At 35.2% G+C, this 20,041-nt stretch overlaps 1 protein-coding gene across 3 annotated transcripts in view; it reads right to left on the bottom strand.

Annotated features, from left to right (window-relative positions):
• The window catches only part of LOC149535566 (structural maintenance of chromosomes protein 5-like), a 237,544-nt gene that overhangs the window by 153,946 nt on the left and 63,557 nt on the right, over positions 1–20,041 (bottom strand). For all 3 annotated transcript variants that reach the window (XR_016357992.1, XR_016357993.1, XM_089807140.1), the window contains exons 5-12: positions 19,756–19,905; positions 19,473–19,577; positions 19,163–19,308; positions 18,898–19,009; positions 18,610–18,765; positions 17,092–17,213; positions 16,851–16,995; positions 16,685–16,750 (exon numbers count right to left, since the gene is read on the bottom strand). Coding sequence is in view for 1 of the 3 variants with exons in the window: in XM_089807140.1 (XP_089663266.1) it covers positions 16,685–16,750; positions 16,851–16,995; positions 17,092–17,213; positions 18,610–18,765; positions 18,898–19,009; positions 19,163–19,308; positions 19,473–19,577; positions 19,756–19,905 (1,002 nt within the window). In the remaining 2 variants the exon portion in view is untranslated. The remainder of the gene's footprint in view (positions 1–16,684; positions 16,751–16,850; positions 16,996–17,091; positions 17,214–18,609; positions 18,766–18,897; positions 19,010–19,162; positions 19,309–19,472; positions 19,578–19,755; positions 19,906–20,041) is intronic.

Here is a 20,041-nt window from a genome sequence, read left to right as displayed (position 1 = left end):
TAGAGATGCTAGCATATAAATCAAAAAGGAAGACATATAGAAGGTGCTGTAAAACTTCGCGACGCTAAGAGCTCTAGACAGATTTTCACTTACCTCATGGGCCCAATCAATATACTGCGTATCTAAAAAAATAACTTGTACTAAAAAGAAATATTGTTCAACAAAATTTAGAGCCTCTACCTCACCTTTCAATCTATGCAAGAGAACCAAAATGTCTACAATCTCAGGTTTTGGGGACCTTACTCTTGGCGCCCCACGGCTTTTGGAACCAAGACTACATAATTTCCTTCCTCCACACCATCTTCTTTGCAGAGAACTCAAAGATTGCTCCTCCTACTGTCAATTCTGAAAACTCCTCCCGTTCTGGAACTCGGAGGCAATTCACCACAATTTGCCTTCCAATGGAGATTAACACTGTATAATCAGGTAAAACAATTTGTCTGGTATCCGGATTGCAATGATTTATGCATTCACAAATCAATTCTGGGGCTTGGAATACCACCAAGAAACCAACTGCCTCCACTAGTCCACTTCCGCTGAGCTTCTCAATTATAGGATGAATCGGCTCCAACCTCAGCCTCCTTTGGAAATCTTGCATATCATAAAAATGGAATGAGGTATTTGTAAAGTTCTACAATGTGGACTTGATTCCATTTAGTCCATCAAACCCCACAAATTTGGTTGCCATTTTATCTGAGGATGAAGTAGATTGAAAATTCAAATTTAGATGAGGAACAAGATATTGAGTTCGCAAACACAGAATATTTGAAAGCATTGTGCAATTTAACAGCATAACAGTTCAAGAAAAAGCGATAGTTTGAATAACTGTTATGTTTCCCTCTATATAGGAATCCTAATTCATCCATTAATCTTCAGGATACGCACCACACGAATGAATTAAAGGATAAATCTGTTGAATCAGTAAATGCGAATGCGGGAGCTTCTAACGGACATTTTGGTGTCTTTTCACTGTTTCCATTGGCCCAACGGTAAGTTTCCTTTCTTTCATACTTATCTTTATGTTTTTCATTCAGTTTTGGAGAATTAAGAACAGAGTACTCCATAAAGAATTATCTACCTAATTGAATTATGCTCAATATACCTTTCCTGCAATGGTTAGATTGTTTCCATTATCATCTTAAGATGTCCTATATGTAATTTGTGAGCCCAATCCGCTTACAGAGTTGATTTCTTCATGAATGCAGAAAATCGCCCTCATGGGTTGAAAACCGGCCGAGGAGAAGACAATTTCCATTTTTCCGCCCAGGCTATTCCTTAAACTTTATCCTTTAAGTTACTATTTCCTTTGGGTTTGGAAAATCTTGAAAGGACTGCGAAAGTCGAAGGGAGGCCCACTTCCTTATTTCTTTCCTTCAAAATTACCTTTGGCGGAAAACAGACTTCATGGGTCAAAAGCCTGCCGAGGAGAAGTCATTTTTGAGTTTTCCGTTTAAGATGATTCTAAGTATCATGATAAATCCCAAACGTTTCCCAAGGTAGAATACTGTAATGAAAATAGGAATTTTTCATAAAACAGCTCATTATCTTCTTACTTGGATTCGTGAGCCTCATTTGTTAACCTTTGCGGGAAATCACCTTCATGGGTTGAAAACCCGCTGAGGAGAAGGCGATGCTCGATTTTCCGCAAGCTTCGTTCTTTCATGGGAAAAACATGATAAGCCACAAACAAGTCCAGCTTTGTGAATAACTTTGCAAATTGTAAGAATCCCCATCAAATTAGGTATTAAGCTACCCATAAACTCACAACACCAAGGAAAACCCACCCAGCCATGAAATGTGGGAGAAGAGAAAGATGGAAAATTCAATAGAGAATCTTTTCACCAAGGGGAATTAAAACTAGACCCGAACATACCTAGACTTCACTAAGACACAAAATTTTCCACTTTTGCAACATGGATACAGGGTGAAAAGTTGGGCAAAAAGACGTACGGAAGTTGTACCTAATTTACAAAGAGCAGTTCAGAGACAGAGTATTGGGAAAGTGATTCCTGATGTTTGTTGGCTATCTTACATTTGGGATGTAATGAAGAGATGCGCAGTCAGGAAGTAATAGAGGACAGTCCACTAATAACGTCAGCGAGTGCGAAAGCCTTAGTATCACACGTGTGTAAGTTTTGTATAGACTGTGAACCGCCAGTGCTATTGTAATTGTAATTGTAATTGTAATTAATTAATTAATTATCTTATTTTAATTAATTGGAAAAGCCTCAAAGCCAACTAAAGGAATTATTATGAAGATATGGTATAAAGGAAAGATGTTTTCCTTGATTGTAAAGGAGCATGATGTATTTGAGATCGTTGTTGTAGTGCGAAGTGCGAAAAGAAGCAGAGTGCTTATTGAATGCGTGTAAGTGATCCAAGGGATTATTGGATGTGAGATTCAAGATAGAGTTGCAAAATCTGAAGGAGCAAAAGCCCGGTTGATAGGACAGAGAAAGAGGAAGGAATAGTACAGTACCAGCTCTATTATTTTGCAAGGAATAATACAGAGACCATTTGGATAGTGGGCTCATTGGTCTTGCCCCTGTTAGGAGTTGTGGAAGACAGCTGGGCTAACTCAGAATGTAGACCTTAGATCCCAATTAAATCAAGTTACATCTGAACTAGATACTATCAAGATTGAACATGCAAAATTAGAAAAGTACAATATCATTGTGAAAAGAGAATTGACACAAGCTAAGCAACAATTAGAGAAACTTTATTCCAGTAGTGAAAAGATAGATCAACAGATGTTTCATCAAAGACCTTATGACAAAACAAGACTTGGATATCTGATTGGAGAGAAATCAGCCAAGAAAGTTGAAATCAAAAGAGAACCAAATCCAATTATTGAATCCCTTAAGGAATCTGATATGAGTAAGGTTGAATCAAGCACATCTACTGAAGTATCAAAGGAAGTGGAATTAATTGATTTGAGAGAAAAACATGTTGAACCTAAGAAAACAAAGCAAGTTGATAAACCTAAGCAAGATGAACCACCCAAGCAAGTAAGCCATGAGTTCAGAGGCAAACGTTTCATATGTAATGAGGTTGGACACATGAAAAGAGATTGCACAGGTAAGTCTTTTAAACCCATTACTAATTTATATTGTTATAATTGTCATGGTTATGGACATAAGGTAGTAGAATGTAAGAAACCTAAGTTTGATGGCAATAATGCAAATAGTAGAATGTTTAGGAATACTAACCCTGCAGGTAATGAAAGAGGAAAATCACAAAAGATCAAATGATAGAGAGAAATCTAATGGAGAGAAGAACCAATTTGTCTGTTACAAGTGTAACAATCCTAGACACATTGCAAGGAATTGCAGAGCACCTGAGAATCAAAATGGAACTAATCAGAGAAGAAATGAACCTGTATGTCAATTATGTAATAATGTTGGACACACGGCGAGATATTGCAAAATGGACAGAAGGAACTTTAACAGGAGTGCTAATAACAGAAGGAACAACAACAAAAATGACAGAAGAAATAATTTGATAGCACTTGATGGAAGCATCAAGGAACTGAGAAAGCTCAATGATGAAGGGAAAGGACTGTATAGACAGTGTGAGCTGTCATACAAGTACCTAACTGATTTTGAGAACCAAATAAAGGGAAACTTGAGTCAACTTGAAACACTCACTGCAAAGTTACATCTCCTAGAAACCAGTATTGAAGATAGTAAAGCAGAAGTTGAGAAGATACATGATGAGATCAAAAGCTTAGAATCTGATAAGGAGAAGGCAGCTAAGAGATTCTCTAGTCTAGAGAAATTTTGTCAGCAAAGATGAGTATTTTGCAGAGTCAATTGGAGGAATGTCTTGCAGCCAAGAATTCATATGAAAAATTTGCCTAGACTAACTTGAGCGCAGTTGAAGTGGCATCTTATGCACTATGCGCACTAATCAGTATTTCAGATACAGTGAAGGAAAACTGGAAGAAGGAAGTGGAAAGACAGAAACTTGTATATGCAAATTGTTTTCTCAGGATATCGAGTTGATCAGCAGCAAACCACCCAGTTTTTGTTGATACAATTTTGCTTTGACACCTTTGCCATTGATGTCAAAGGGGGAGTATTATTAGAAGGAAAATTGTATATTTGTATGTATTGTATATGTAAGGGGGAGTACACTTATGTACTTATGAATCAATGTAAAGGAAATATAAGGAATGTAATAATCCATCAAAACATGAAAAAAATTGTTATGTTTTGAAGGCAATTTTGTGTAGTTACTTTTATTTGTTTTTTACCATGTATGACATCATTTTGGGACTTAGTCAATTTTCCCAAATGTTGCAAAGGGGGAGATTGTTGGCAATATGGTCAGATAGATGTATTTATAGTTGTAATTTATGGTAACATGTATTCAACATTTCATTTATGCATTTAGAGATAGAAAATTGTCTAAGTTTTAGACAGTTTGCAGCAGCACAGAGAACAAATGTGATGTGTACGGACGACTCGTTGAGAGTTAGCTCACGTGCAGTTAAGGAAAGTTCTATGACATTGTCATGATGCCGTGTACCAGTGCGCAAGTATGTACGGATAATACAGCATGAGTTATGATTGAAATACCTATGTGAGTATTTAAGAGAACAAAACAGAGCATAGCAAAGAATTGGATTGTACAACTTGGGGAATTATTTTGGTTACGAAATAATTACTAAGTTATAAAGAGCCGACTATGTGAATATTATTCCATAAGTTATATTTTGTCAAGCATGTGAAGACATGAAAGCCGACTAAGCAAAGAATTATGAAAATGCGAGGTATAAGTAAAGATCTTATCTTACGAAGATAAGTGTGTGGCACAATAGCGATATGTGACATGTGATTTGTGCAACATATGTGATCTATGTGATATTTGTGAAGTTGATGTTTGATCAGAGCAAGTGCGAAGTACAACAGACAAAAGTATATATATATATATATATATATATATATATATATATATATATATATATATATATATATATATTCTTGTGAAGAACTTAATTGTATAATTGCATGTCAGAGCAGTGGGTTCTTCTTGCATACATTGTATTTGTTCTACCAACTCCTAACAAGGTTGAAGTAACTCCTAACAGGTTGAGGCTTCTAACAAGGCCTAGTCTCTTAACAGGGACTTGAGACACTATATTTACTTCATAAAATCCTATCATTGTCAATATCCTTAACAAGATCCTATTGTTTAGTGAATCATCTAGTGGGTATCATCCCCACTGGGGTTTTCCCTTGGCCAAGGTTTCCCTAGTTAACAAACAATGGTGGTATGAGTTATCTATTTGCATGGTTATATTTACTGTTCAGCATTGTTGGTTTACTTTCATATGCAAGTTATAACGTAATTAACAATATTCAATTGTGGGCAAAATTCTGTAGGATACTGATTCACCCCCCCCCTCTCAGTATTATCTATTTCTAACAATTGGTATCAGATGTAAGATAGCCAACAAACATTAGGAACTGTTTTCCCAATACAGCTCTGAACTGCTCTCTATAAATCAGGTACAACTTCCTTACATCTTCGACTCAAACACTACGCACTTGACCACATCATCAGGACACTATATTGAACATGTCCATAACTGCGCATGACCAGACAATCAAACCATTGTCCGTACTATCAAGATCTTTTTCTGCTACTCAGCCAATCTTTACAAAAACCATGTTATGTTGACATCAATGAAAAACACAGTCATGAATGCAACATATCAATACTCTCCAATGCTCAGGATACTCCCCCAATGTAATATCATCAGCATTCATGCTAACAATTAGAGAAGATATGTTAAAGTCAGCATTAACATTAAATGCTTCCTCTTTAAATTGTTTGTAGACTAATTGCTTGAACAAGCACTTTCAATCTTTTAAAGATTTAGAGCTCTCTTCTAATGCAAGAGCATCTTTGGGTCATCGGCAATCTTGCATTATCCAAGAATATTTCCTTTTCTTGTTTTTTCATTGTTTTCCAATTTTAGTTTCTCAGCAGCGATCCTTCAAGTTGGATCATTTAATACTGCCAACTTTATGGCGTATTTTTGGCTTTGTTGTAAAACTTTTTCTAGGATCGCTCCACGATCTATTACCTTGTTGAAGATATCAATAGGATTATTGGCACGACCTATCTTTTCTTCATGTTTTCTGGCTAGTTTGTATTATCCAATTTTCCAAAGACATTTCTCCATCGGCAAAGCTCACTGGTGCACATCTCGACGTTCATGGGTCCTTAACCGACATCTATCTTAGGTCGTTGTTCTTATTTTATTAAATTATGGAAGATTTGTTGGTTTTGGGTCTTGTCCTATACTGGCAATACATTTTCCTATTCTTGGAGAATGTAAATGATCTGGGCCGACTTAGATCTTGCTAACACTCTATATTTGGCATTTGATCTTTGTTTAGAATGGTGGAGGAGAGAATCAAAAGAATAAGCTCTCAAAGGTTAGGTCTAGGGTTAGGATATGAATTGCTATTGTAATCACACATGTATATCTTGCATGTAATATGCATGTTTCAGGCTAGTTTGATGTAAATCCTTGATTGTGTGATAATGCAAGGATCTACTGTATCATGTTGATCATCTATTCATGTATCTAAAATTGTTAGTTCTGTTGTGTTGACTCATGTTGCATGGCTTGGACCATGTTCATTGGGGAAACTCCTACCATGATTGCATCATCTTCTCCTCTTAGTTCTAGGAATGATTAATTTTGCAACAAAGATATAAATTCCAAAAGGAGCAATATTATTTGTTAAAGGTTCAGGCAAATAGAGGAGACAACTCTTGATATAATTTGGCTTGAACTCTTTTGACATTTTTGTTAACAACTATTGGGTGTGCGTGAAATATTTACGAGCTTGGGAGAGTGTTTCAAAGAGAAGTCATACTTTTGTGTGCTCTAGGAAACGATACTATGTTATACAAACACACAGAATTTGGCACAAAGCATACACTAATACTTGGGAATTATCAGGAAAAACAAGAAAATTTAAAAATTCTGCAAACAATATATGGAGGCTCTTGGTGTAAAATGTGGTTTCTTTGTCCCAGGGTTTTATTTTTGTATGGGCGAATGGGAATGGGGTCATAATAGTTGAATTGCGTTATTAGTAAGTTCAGCTTTTTATTGTCTAGCTATCATTATTTTTCAAATTATAATATTTGTTCCTATAGAGATAATGTGTCATATTTTATAAAATTATAAGTAATAAAAATAGAAATTGTTTCAACTGTAATTGGTTGCACTCTCACTTGTATGTGACATCCATTAAGGGGACAAAATATATCTTTCCTCGCAACTAATGAAATGAGCGTTATAAAAAAAAAATTGTTAATTAAGTGGCAATCTAACTTGAGGATGAAGACACGAGAGGTTTGAGGAAACTCAGAAAACTCTCGTCAATCACTAGTGGCAAAGCCACAAAATTGTGTTAGTGACAATCATTTGTGCCAAAATGACAAAGGGCGAGATTAGTTTCCAAGTAGTAGTGGCAACCATCTTGTATCATTTGTGATCAAAGTGGCAATAATCTACAATGGTGGTTGCATACGCAAGAATGAGGGCCTAGTGTTCAATCTTTTTATATTGTAGTTGGATGTGCATGTCCCCATTCACATTTCTCAGTTTGTTTGTTTTTTTGTTTTTATTGTTTGTGGTGGGTGGATATTTTGCAACCGACAATTTGGATAAAATTCAGTCACAAAATAGGTAGACTAGCCACGGCGTGTGAGACAGAGTCTCTCCTACCTTAAAGGGAAGGCCCCCCCTTCTCACCGTTCCTTGTATCAACTCAAGGCAAGCAAGAAGTTGAGAGATTTAAAAGGGTATTACCAATATTCTTTCATCTTATCTTTCAGAAAAGAATCCATTTACCTGCAGAGTGAGTAATGGGCAAGATGAAACCTCTAGCTACACTTCTATCTAAAGTTGTAAACGGTGATACCGATAAACCAACACTAACTCAAAGGCTGATTGATAGTGTACTGCTTTGGCTCTAGGTCCTATTTTAATCTATTCTATAAGAATAACCTCTACCATTGGGGTGCAAAGACTTCCAAAAGTAGGGAAATTTTAACTATTTTTTTGTGAATTTGAGATGGTAACACAAGCTATAGTCAAAGCTTCTAGTCGATGTATTACCACAACCACTCCCAGTCAAAGGTTAGGCTCAGATTGCTTCTTAGCTCACTATGCTTTCTTATTGAACACACAATGATAACATGAATCAAAGACAATAGGCACAAACTACAGTCAAAGCTTCTATTTTGCTCTATTACAATTACTTCCAGTCAAAGCTTCAAATCCAGTTGCTTCTTTTATTCACTTTTCTCCCAAATTGGTACTACACAATCAAGGTTATGTGTACACAAGTTTGGTAGAGCTTTTTTGAATACAACAAAAGATGATTTCTACAATGAGGGGGCACTCCTTTATATAGACAAAGGTGATGAGAAAAAAGTGGAGGAAAAAGTAAGAGCAACTCAACCAACTTTGACCCAGTCAAACTAGGTGAGAAAAGTTATTGGATTACATGTCATAAGGATATGCAATCGAATTACACGTAATTACATAATTTCATGCAATTCATTCTCTCCAACTACAAATGTGAAAAACACTTGAAGAAAATGTTGAGACTATTGATTCTGAATGAATCAATCCTGTAGATTATCGGCAAAGGCCTTATACTAGATGATGCAATCCCGGATGATCATAGGATCGAAAGTTCTTATATTCTTGCTACTGCATTCACCTTGATAATCATGTTGTTGTGTCTTTTAATAGCCTCTTACTCTATTTGATGAATTGTCCATTGTCATTTGAAAACTTGATGTGATCAAGCTTTTCCTCGTTCGAGTTGTCATGAATTCTCCATTGTAGATTGGCACATTCTGGAGTCTCTAAAACTGGAATCTCTGACACCTTGGAAACTTTCTCGATGGTGTCTGGATGTAAATTCAAAACAACATTCCATCAGCACCTTTAACTCTCTTTTTTTTTCTTTTTTTGTCTTTTTTGGAGCAAAGTGCTTGGCGCATTCCCACACAAACTCGGGTTCTCAGACAGCCATTGGGAAAAAAGAGATCAAATGAATTACTACTTCCTTGGATTTGAAACACGTCTTCTTGACAAGATATCTATATTCTTTGAAGAGGTTCTGACATATCTTGAAGAGTGCGCTGCAACATGAAGATGAAAACATCTTCCAATGAGATTGGATCCATGAACCTTTTGGATTTGAGTTACAATGACGAATCCATGAGGGACGAGTGTTCAAAGTATGGATTAGACACTTATGGAACACATATGATGGCTGGAAATGAACCAGAAAGATGGATTTCATGTGGGCAATGATAGGTTTTCATGTAAATGGCCAAGAATGCAAGCTCGGTGCATAGGGATGCATGCTAATGACAATTTTGATATTTAAAAGTGTGATCTTTTACCAAAATCAAGTTCTCTAGAGGTAATTACATGTGGTAATTACATGTAATCTTTATTTGATGTAATCATGCAATTAGGTTCAGAGGATGGAATTACATGTAAACGGGTTTGGAGGATAATTTTACATGTAAATGCGTATGGAGGATGAGAATACATGTAAATGTGGATGGAGGATGGATTTACATGTAATTTTCTTTGACATGAGTAGGTGAAATATGGAAAGATGTAATGCGTTTGCATGAAAAAGTGGAAAGTGGAATGGTCTGATATGCTCTTGCATTCTTGGAGAAGAATACTTAACCTTTCCGAAGAAAGGAAATCAAAACAGCAAGCAAACATCAAATAAAAATATGCACAAAGCAAAAAACACATACCATTGGTTATTGATTCAAACACGACAAATAGCAAGTTGGCTTCTTATATGCAGTTTCAAAATTGGAATTTGGGGAATATCCAAGCATGAAAAGGAAGGTTTTCATCTTATTTAAAGAGAATTTGCACTTTGCATGGCATAAATTTGGACAAATCTGCAAAAACAAGTCATAATATGCAGCAAAATAGCAAGATAAGCATGAATTAATGAGCGAAGTTGAAAATGCCTACTTACTTGGAGATCAAAGAGCCAAAATAGGCAGATTGATAGGTTTGAAGACAAATTCTCCTCCAAATTCAAATCCACAAATAATTAACTTGACGCTTTCAGTTTTGCAAGTAATGGATATTGATGAGCATTGAATGGACTTTTTTCGCATGGATTGCCCAAAAAAGCGGTCAAAGATCTCCAATGATCAAAGTGTTTTTGCAAAAAACCCAAGTATAAGTTGTTTTTACCAAAAACGTGATTTCAAGCTGCCATAATATGCAACCCTTTTGGTAATGAAAGGCAAAAACATGATCACTAATGACAAAGGCATGGATAAATAACCCCAAACGATTCTTCTTTGGACAAAAATGTGATCAAAAACACCATGAAATAGACTTTTTTTGCAAAAACGTGGTTTCAAATCACCATAAAATGAAGTGATTTTGGCATGGATAAAAACGTCTAGGGCATGATAATGCCAAAAGATGCAAAAACAACTTTGTTCTCATAGATTCCAAGCCATTCATGGGCAGATCTGGAGTTTTTGAAGAAAAACATGTTCTTGAGGAGGGAAAGCATGAAGTTTTGCCCTTCAATCTCCAAAATCAGGTTCTATTCTTGCATTTGCAAGTGTCCCAAAGGCCAATCACACTCTACAATGGAGAATGCATATTTTAAAACGCATGCATTGGTGATTTTATGCAAATCGCATTCTAGGATGGAGATTGCATATTTTAAAACTTGTCAAAAACTAGCTCATAGAGCAAAATCGCACTCTTCGAGGGTCACTTCATGTTTTAAAAAGGCTCCAAGATGCAAATCGTACTCTTGGAAACCCATTGCACATTTTAAAATACATGCATTTACATGTTTAAAGTGTTTTAACATGCCTTTTTAGTGCAAAATCGTGGTATCTAGAAGCATTTGCATATTTATATGTAAATAGGTTGAAAAACATGTATATGCACAACTTAAGTGATAAATTAACAATGTAACCCAGGTGCGCGCATCCGGGTCAAAACCCTGAAGCACCTAGTGCAAGTGCGTCGCGCACCCGATTAGCCCTGCTGGCCGAAAAAGCGTCGCTGCACCTCAATCGCACTAGTTGAGCACCTGGGTGGGACGCGAGACTCAAGTGCATCACGGGTGCTCAGGTGCGGGGGTGCACGCATGGGTGCTCGTAGGGTGCTCACGGGGTGCGGCTAGCTGAATGACCCAAAAAGTTATATAAAAAATACTTTTTGCATTTCTTTTTTAATTTGTTTTTTAAGCAAGTTAACCCTTGGGATAATTAGGACTTCGGTATAGGGGATGATTAGAAAGCACTTGGGATGATTCCATTCTCATTATTGACATTTTGTTATTTTGTTGATTGTACTCACTTTGATATGGCTATGATACATTATTTCATTTCACTGTTTCATGCTACTCGGCTCATTGTCATCATGAGCATCTTTATGATATATGATATTCATATTTGAACAATGAATTTTGAATCTTGCATCTTGAACTAAGTTAATTTGTTAAATGGTCATTGGTAATGGTTATGAAGTTTCAAGTTCAAGTTTGAACATATGATTTGTGAATCGCATTTCAATTTTCTCTATTCAACTATATTTGGTATGTTATATAATATATTAAAGTATCATTTCATAATTAGCATTTTCAGTCATATATATATATACTATGCAACCCCCTCCCCCCCCCTTCACCTCCGCCGTCCCCAAATTGAGGCCCTTTTTTTCCCACACCCGAAACTCGTCCCAAAGTCCCCCTGCACCCCCGCGCCAGTGTAACACTGTAAATTAAGCACATGTCTAATTGATTTTTGAGGAAATATCACTTAATTGGGTCAAAAATAACATTTACACTATATAATTAATATATTATGAGCAAATATGTAATATTTAACTTAGATGTTTTAAATAAAACATAAAGTAACTCAAAAATAAATCAAACTATATAGTTAATAAAGTTACTTAAGTGAAAAATTTTAAAAGCAACTCAACATGAAAATTTAACATAAAGTGTTCTATAGTCACTTAAGTGATAAAGTAACTTAAGAACATAACATAAAGTGAATTTATGTTATATTTTTCAAAAAGTGAATGCCAACATTAAAATATAACATGATATTTTAAATCATGCAATTGCATCTGAAGAGTCCACATTTTGGGCACTAAAATGGCCACAGCCATATCTTTTGACTACCAAATCCGATTAAGCCCTAAGATATACCAAGTCAAAGGGAAAACCGAAAGCAATGGATGGAACAAAACCAAAAGACCAAAAGCAAACAAATACACACTCAAAAATGAGAAAAAGGATGTTGAAGGCTTCAAAAATCAAGCATAGGCTTAAGAAAAAGAAAAATGAAAAAGACTTGACGAAAGCCTTCAGTAAAAGGATTCATTATACAAATTGGAGTTGATTGGCAGATCAATGTTAGATAACTAAATAAAAAATTAATCTTAGAGAAATGCGAAACTAAGTTGAAAAAGTTTCATATTGTTAACTACATTTTGTGGTGACAAAATGCAGGACAAGAAGTTGCGCCAGAGCTATCCCCATGACCCATCCTAGTGCCCAACCCATCTTACCCTGGTATTACTTGCTACCAAGTTGGGGTCAAAAAGTGGTGAGATGGGGCGAGACTAATCCTCTAGGGATGTACCAAGCCACTCGTAAGCTAGGTGCATCGAGTGAGTTTGGACATTGGAGTCAAACACGAGACCACTGCAGAGCGAACAGAGCGAACCCAAGGCTCAAGCCAACTTCGCTACTCGTGCAGGCATTTCTTGGTTGCTTGTAAATGGATGTCTTTGTTCTCACTCATGATTTTGTGTAAATGATTGGAACTATTCGCCCCAAACCACAAGAGTTGGTGATTATGAGAATGTGTTTGTTACCAATTATAATTGTTGTGACCAAATATATATGTTTGTCTTCATGCAATTGGTTTTGGATAGATGTGTTTATTCCTATCTAAACCTGATAATAGACCTTCAATAGACATGTTAGTCCCTATCCTTGGATTAAAGTATACTAAAAGCCTAGTGAGGCCAGTTCCATTAATGCACATGAGTACATGTGTATGTCCCTATGTTACATCCCAAATTTTGGCTTAATTTAAAATTGTTCATATAGTCACTGAGGTTTCCTATGAAGTCAGTTGAGAGGTAAAATTAGTTACGATCATGTGAAAGGGTAAGATGGTTAATCCTTATAATTTCAGATGAAGTTGACATTATAGTTAATCGTTATGATGCTATTACATTGTTATCTTGAAATCTTAGAAAGTTGGTTATTCATCATGGGAAATGGAAAGGCGGTTAGCCGCTGTGATTATTTATGATTAATAACTTGTTATGGTAATTATTATTAGATTGAGGAATATGATTTAATTGTGGAGAATTCCCTTATAGGGAACACATCAAAAGGGCGGAAGCATTCTCAGAAAAGAATCAGGCATAGGGGCACCATCATCACTAAGCAAATAGGTACGAGCCTTGAATCACCATGGCTAAGGGTAAACGACTAGGCAAGCAAGAGTGTATGTTGGACGACCATGAGCTAACCTGTTAAATTACATATCATCTAATAGTAAAAGAGATCATTAGCATGAATTGAAAATTGAGCAAGTTTGTACCTTTGTAATTGTGTTGTTGGTTAGAGCCTCTTGGTGTATAAGCCCCTAACAATGTTTCTCCTCTCCACAAGATGTCAGGACATGCACCAGACAAAGATAAGTTATGCATTCAAACATTTGTTGGTAACAGGTATTTTACTTTGATGATGTTTATACAAGTAGAAGATATGATGGATTGATTTATATCATCGATTTAATTATTTCCATTAATGAAAGTAACTTTTCTCGTCAATGTAATTGGCAGCCAGTTAGATCGGTTGATCTTCCAACTGAACATGGAATATATCTATATGCAAGGGGTAGGTTTATCTGATGGATTGTTATTTCAGTCTTTCATTTATGTAAATAATGAATATGAGCGTATTTTCTAACTGAATATTATTGCCATAGTTAGCAATTGACGGAGAATGGATGATATAGTGGTATTTGATGCCCTAAATGATACAATGCTATTTGATGCCCTAAATGATACATTGGTATTTGATGACCTTAATGATACAGTGGTATTTGATGTCCTAAATAATACAGTAGTATTTGATGCGCTAAATGATATAATGGTATTTGATGGTATTTGTGTTTTGATAGAGTGGTATAGCTATTTGTTCCTAAGCGGCATATATGTATTAACCTAAGTTTTACATAAGTATCCCTAGACGGATTTTGGACTTGAATTCTACAGTATGTAGATTTTATATTCCTTGTTAAAATCATTGATGGTGTTTTAAAATTGTTAGTTATGAAATTTCCGTTTAACTGTTTTGTAACCATTAATCTCATTCACATGAACATCACTGTTATAACTATCTTCCTATGAATATGAAGTATTAACTGTATTTCTTTGATATGATATGATGTTAGTTAAGACTTGAGAAAAGTGGTTGTTACAACCTACTCTTATCTTATATTGCTTGGTGAGCTATTGTGTGCAATCATTAGTTATTGTGATTATTTTCACTTTATGTTCACACTAAGCAGGAGTGTTGAGAATTAATGTTCACATAGGAGTTCGAAATATTGCATCATTAGATGCATATGCTAATTATTCACTAAGTTTATTAAATAGGTTGATATAGGATATGAAAATCCTAAAGTATGTAATGCACGATTGAACAAAACGAGGCATATTATTCTTGAATATTCCTAATAAATATATAAGATTCTCTTGTGTGTGTGTGTGGAGACCGAATTTTGATTCTCAACACGTCTAATGTGGAGATCTAAATTGTGATTCTTAGTCTTCCATAATTGACTTCTAATGTGAGGTTGTTTCAAGATTTGTAAATTTCTAAGTTGTGACTGGGGGTCTTCCACTGAGGTTTCTAGTGTGGTTGCTCAAAAGGAGCTGTTATTAGTCTAATGGTTGTGCTTGCAAGAGCTTTGTATTGATCTTAGGTTGATGCTCATATAAGCAAAATATCTGTAAATGATTGGCAGTACAAAAAAATATATACATCTACAAACAAATCCATATCACATCAATCATGTTGATTGTAGCTTCTCCGAACTTCAAAATTGCAACCAAATTTTTACTATATCCTTTCGTCATAGCCCACGTGTTTCAATTGTATTGATGGGCATTGAGATTAGAGATTGAAAGGATAAACTGGAGGAATTAGCCAGGATAAGCGGCATGGTTTTAAAACTCATAAACGAGTTGTAATGATGGGCATCAAGATTGGAGATTGAGAGGATAATTTTATGGAAATAACAATCATAACCCGGTATAGTTGTACAAGCCATACATGTAAATGATTTCAACTCTAACTTTTCTCTCAGACCATGAGGTACAATCATGCAGGTTACGTGGCTAACATGTTTCAGACTGGTAATGTCTTTACGCAATTATGGAGCAGGGATATCTTTTGTGAAGCTCTCATCCAAGGGGGCAATGTAGAGTGTAAACAGGTTTCAAGCTCAAGAAAATGATCTTAAAAGTAGGGTTAAGAACAAATAAAATTTTGCAGATTCCTAGAGGACGTTGGAAAGGCACACAATGCTTGCTTACAAAATTCTCAAAGCTATCAAATGATAAAATAACATTGTATTAACGTAATCTTCACTGTTATCATGTGATCCTATTAAAACTTACAATGCCAGAGATGGTGGTGGTTGATAAAATGAATTACCGTATACTGTCATACATAATCAAGAATAGATACAAGGGAATTGCAACAGAACACATTGCGGGCTAAACTATATCATTTTATAGCAGTAATCATAACATATTATATATCCTATACATTTCTTTTGTGTAACTGATTTCTATGACTCTGACATGGCTTTTCTATTAAATATATAAAATAGGGATATTTGTCGCGAAACTGTAGGAATGTATTAGAAAAAGCAAGTCTCTCCTAGGAAACAATAATGCAAATACCTCATCTTTTTCTCAGCAGCATCACCAAATGCTATTGTTCTTCATGACGTTTTATTTTTTATACTAGTTTCACTCTCCTAGCTTGGGATATGTAACCTCATTTTTCTAGTTAACAGAGTTTCGACTGATATAGCTCTGAAATTCGTTGATTTTTTTATGCTCCAATGTTGCCAATACTGATAACTTATACCTTCAACTTACAATTTTTCCCTTTAAACTCTATTATTTGTTCTTTTCCTTATCAGTTACTGATAATGATTCTTCTCCTCCTAACATTTGTCCTGTCCCTCTCTAGATAGAAAATCATATTTGAGTGATGTAAATAAGAAATTGAATAGCAGCCAAAATAATTGAATCCATATATAATTCTAATGACATGGACATTAAACTACTGAGCATGATATTCCATCGTAAAATCTCAATTTTCCAGAGTGAAATATTGCATAAAATTTTAAATAATGATATTGGCTGTGATTAATTATGAGAGCTCCATATTGGTATGAATCAATTATCAAGAAATGTCAATTCAAAGCTCCTTATTCCTTTATGCATTTCTTACATATTTGAACACACACATTTTCCAAATACAACCAAAACTGATGAATGAATAAGTAAGACATTTACCTTCCAAATGTAATTGGGGACATGACCTTCCAAATAAGCTGTATGGCTTCTGTTAGAAACATTAACCTGTAAAATTTCTTCATTAGTTCCAAGAGATCAAAGCATACCTTCTCTATAATATCACTTGAAATAAACCTCAAACCAATATTAAGTTTCAATTGAATACCTCAACAAGAACTGGACCATATACGCTTTTCCTAAAAGCATTGCTGTGGATTTTTACCCATTCTACAGCTTCAAAGATGTGGCGAACCCCTGAATCTTTTAATGATTGTAGAAGTCTAATATTTGTATTTTCTATATCTTTCAACCTGCAAATACATCAAAACAGCTCAAATCTAATCAATTCAATTTTACATATAACAACAAAGTCAAGTAGTGATTCCAAATCATGGGCATAATCCCACCTGTTTATACACCTCTGTAATGTAGATCTCTCCTGATCCAACTTATAGCTTGTTTCTCTCTTGAGTGATCGCTTTTCATTGGCAGAAATCTCAAGATCCCGTATTTGAGCTCCAAGATGTTCCTGTTGTATATAACCAGAACAAAAAACATATTTGGTAACCATAAATCATTTTTGGTGTTAATATCAATCTTTCTTTAATACAATCACTGTATAGTAGAGGGTCAAAAAAAAGGTAGCAAATATATTCTGTAATTTCAAAATTATGGTTGATAAAAGATAAAACTGTAGTCATTAACTAAGGCCAGGTATTAACAAAGACAGGCTTATAAGAAACCATATCATAAAGAGTTGCACTTAATCAAGTAATCAGCTGATCGGTAGGGAACGTTGCCCAAAGAAGCCTCCTGCCCTTCACTTAAGAAGGGTCAAATGGCATGGAAGATAGGAAAAATTGAAAATGGCAATTACGGTGAGAGAAAATCCAATCATAAATTGCACAGCAAAGCCAGAGGCAAATGAGATCGAATATAAGGATGATACACTTTGACATCGGAATCGTCACCACTGTCATTGTCATAATCATAATGTACAGTTGCTCATATGTACACTTGTTATGCATAGCAATAGTTGCTTTCTGCATGTTGTCGTACACTCTCTTGATTTCCTCTAAGATAACAATTATATTCAGAATTATGGATCAACTCTAATACTAGAATGATAGGCATTAAGTTGAAATTTAATCCTTTATGCCTTGATATGGCAAAAAACCTTGGTTCATATGCCAGCACTTACAGTCATTAACCACTGCAGGAATACCCCATGAAATGCACAACCTATATTAACTATCAGATCCTTCTTTGAACCCTTCATTACAAATTGCATAGCTTGCCTACAAAAAAAACATCAACATCTTGATATTCAATTGAAAATTGCACATTTCATTAGAGGTTGTCGATGTCAAACACACCAGTATTTTTATACTCCTAACTAAAGAGAGCCCAATTCTATCTTATAATCAAACATATCCACTTCCTGCTATTTCTTGAACCATATCACATCTTTTTATGCAGGAACTGCATGCTTCGCATTTAAATGTGCACATACAAGAAATATACAGGATGGTTGTCATTAAAATCTCATTGCATTTCTCTCTTACAAGCTCAATTGTTCTGGAAATTTTATAAAAACATAAATCTGTGATGCATACTTCAACAAAGCCAATAACAGCCCCTGTGCTGTAATAAGTACAAATTTTATTCTTCTCTAACTTGAATGCTCTTCAAAAAACAGTTAGCTTGGGTTTGGATCATCAATATCAATCTCAAATGTCACACTTTAACAAAAGGTGTACTAGCTTCCCAGTATATTAACAACCAATATGAAGATAAATAAAGATTAATATCAAGAAGAAAACTGAAAACATAATGATAAGGTAACAAGATCAATCAACATAAACAAACAAACTTCAGCCACTAGGCTGTTAAGAAGGGCAATCAATGTCACTAAAAGTGCATACTATTTCTTCTTTTGGAGGTTCATAGACCAGTGTCTTTGCAAGCTCGGCTTCGGCAGCCGCAAGATCATCCTTAGCTTTGGCAATCCTCTCTTGTCGAGATTCCTCTCGCCTCTTGACCTCTTCAATTTCACTTGCTTTTGCTCGGACTTGCACGTTCTTTCCAATACAACAGATTAGATTTGAAAATCATTTTCAAGATAGAAACAACCTCTGATTGAGTTATCCAAGACCTTACAAGTTAAATCTAATAGGCAAAGAGCAAAAACCACTGGCAAATGAAAGGCTTACAAGTTGATTTTCGTTCTGTATGATTTCTCTGCGTTTATTATCATTTGAACTTATGCTACTGTTCAGCTTCTTACAAGATTGTTCAAGCCTAAGCTTCTGTTGTTTTTTCTCCCTGTAATAGAGAATAATAACGTGAATCATACTTTACTAACAAAAACGTTTAGAAGAAACAGTAATCCTGATAGAAAAATTTACACATTTGGTCCATCAAGCCAAATTTAAATTTCAAGATTTACATTAAAAAAAATCTGAAAGCAAATAATACTCTATAGGAATCTTCTGCTCTGCTATTAATCTAGCAATTTCATCTCGTTTGTGCTTCGCTGCTCTTTCTCTCTCTTTTGCCTCCATATACTGGTTTTTTCTCAAATCATATTTCAGCCAGGGTAGCTTCTTTTTCATATACTCGGCCTGCAATTGTGGTTAATTTAGAACATTTGACGATGTATCCCAAAAAGAAAACATCAGAACAGCGAGCAGTCAAGGACAGCAAGATATGGCATGCATTCCTCCAACCACTTTTCCATAAATACTTGTTTTAAAATTTAAAGAAAACAACACAGATAAGAAAATACCTTTTGCAGTAGCTGTTTTCTTTGGCGGACACGCTCAACGTCTCTTTCTTGCTCAGCATTCTGTGTGCTAAGTTGACTCAAGGTTTCCTCATTCTGTCTTACAGTCTATCAAAAATTGAAACTAAATTACTATTGTAATATCTTCTAGAAGTTTATAACATAATCTAGCAACGTGCAATGTTTTTTGAAAACAAACTTTATGTTATATTGATCACAGTGAAGAACTGACATACACAATCATGCATCTGGAAAATAAAAGCAAAATGAATATTCAACAGCTTACTATTTCTAGTCTCTTCAAATCTCGGCTTTTCTCAATAAGAGTGTGATGTTGCCCTGAAAGTTCTTGATCTCCCACAGCCTTCTCTGTCTCTTCTAAAAGCTGTATGGGGCTTAATTTCGCAAATTCACACACTCTCTCTTGTGGTAAGAACTGCTTTATAATAAATACCAGAAAGAGCACACACATTAGTATTTGACACAGATTTTTATTATCAGCATATGCATACTTATAGTAACCATTATTAGGGAACTTGCACCAATGTATCTTAAACTTTCACTTTAAATTC

The sequence above is a fragment of the Cupressus sempervirens genome, chromosome 10 (assembly GCF_028749045.1).
Source record: "Cupressus sempervirens isolate cs-2001-9-10 chromosome 10, ASM2874904v1, whole genome shotgun sequence".
NCBI classification, from domain to species: Eukaryota; Viridiplantae; Streptophyta; class Pinopsida; order Cupressales; family Cupressaceae; genus Cupressus; species Cupressus sempervirens.
This window is presented reverse-complemented; position numbering and strand designations above follow the sequence as displayed.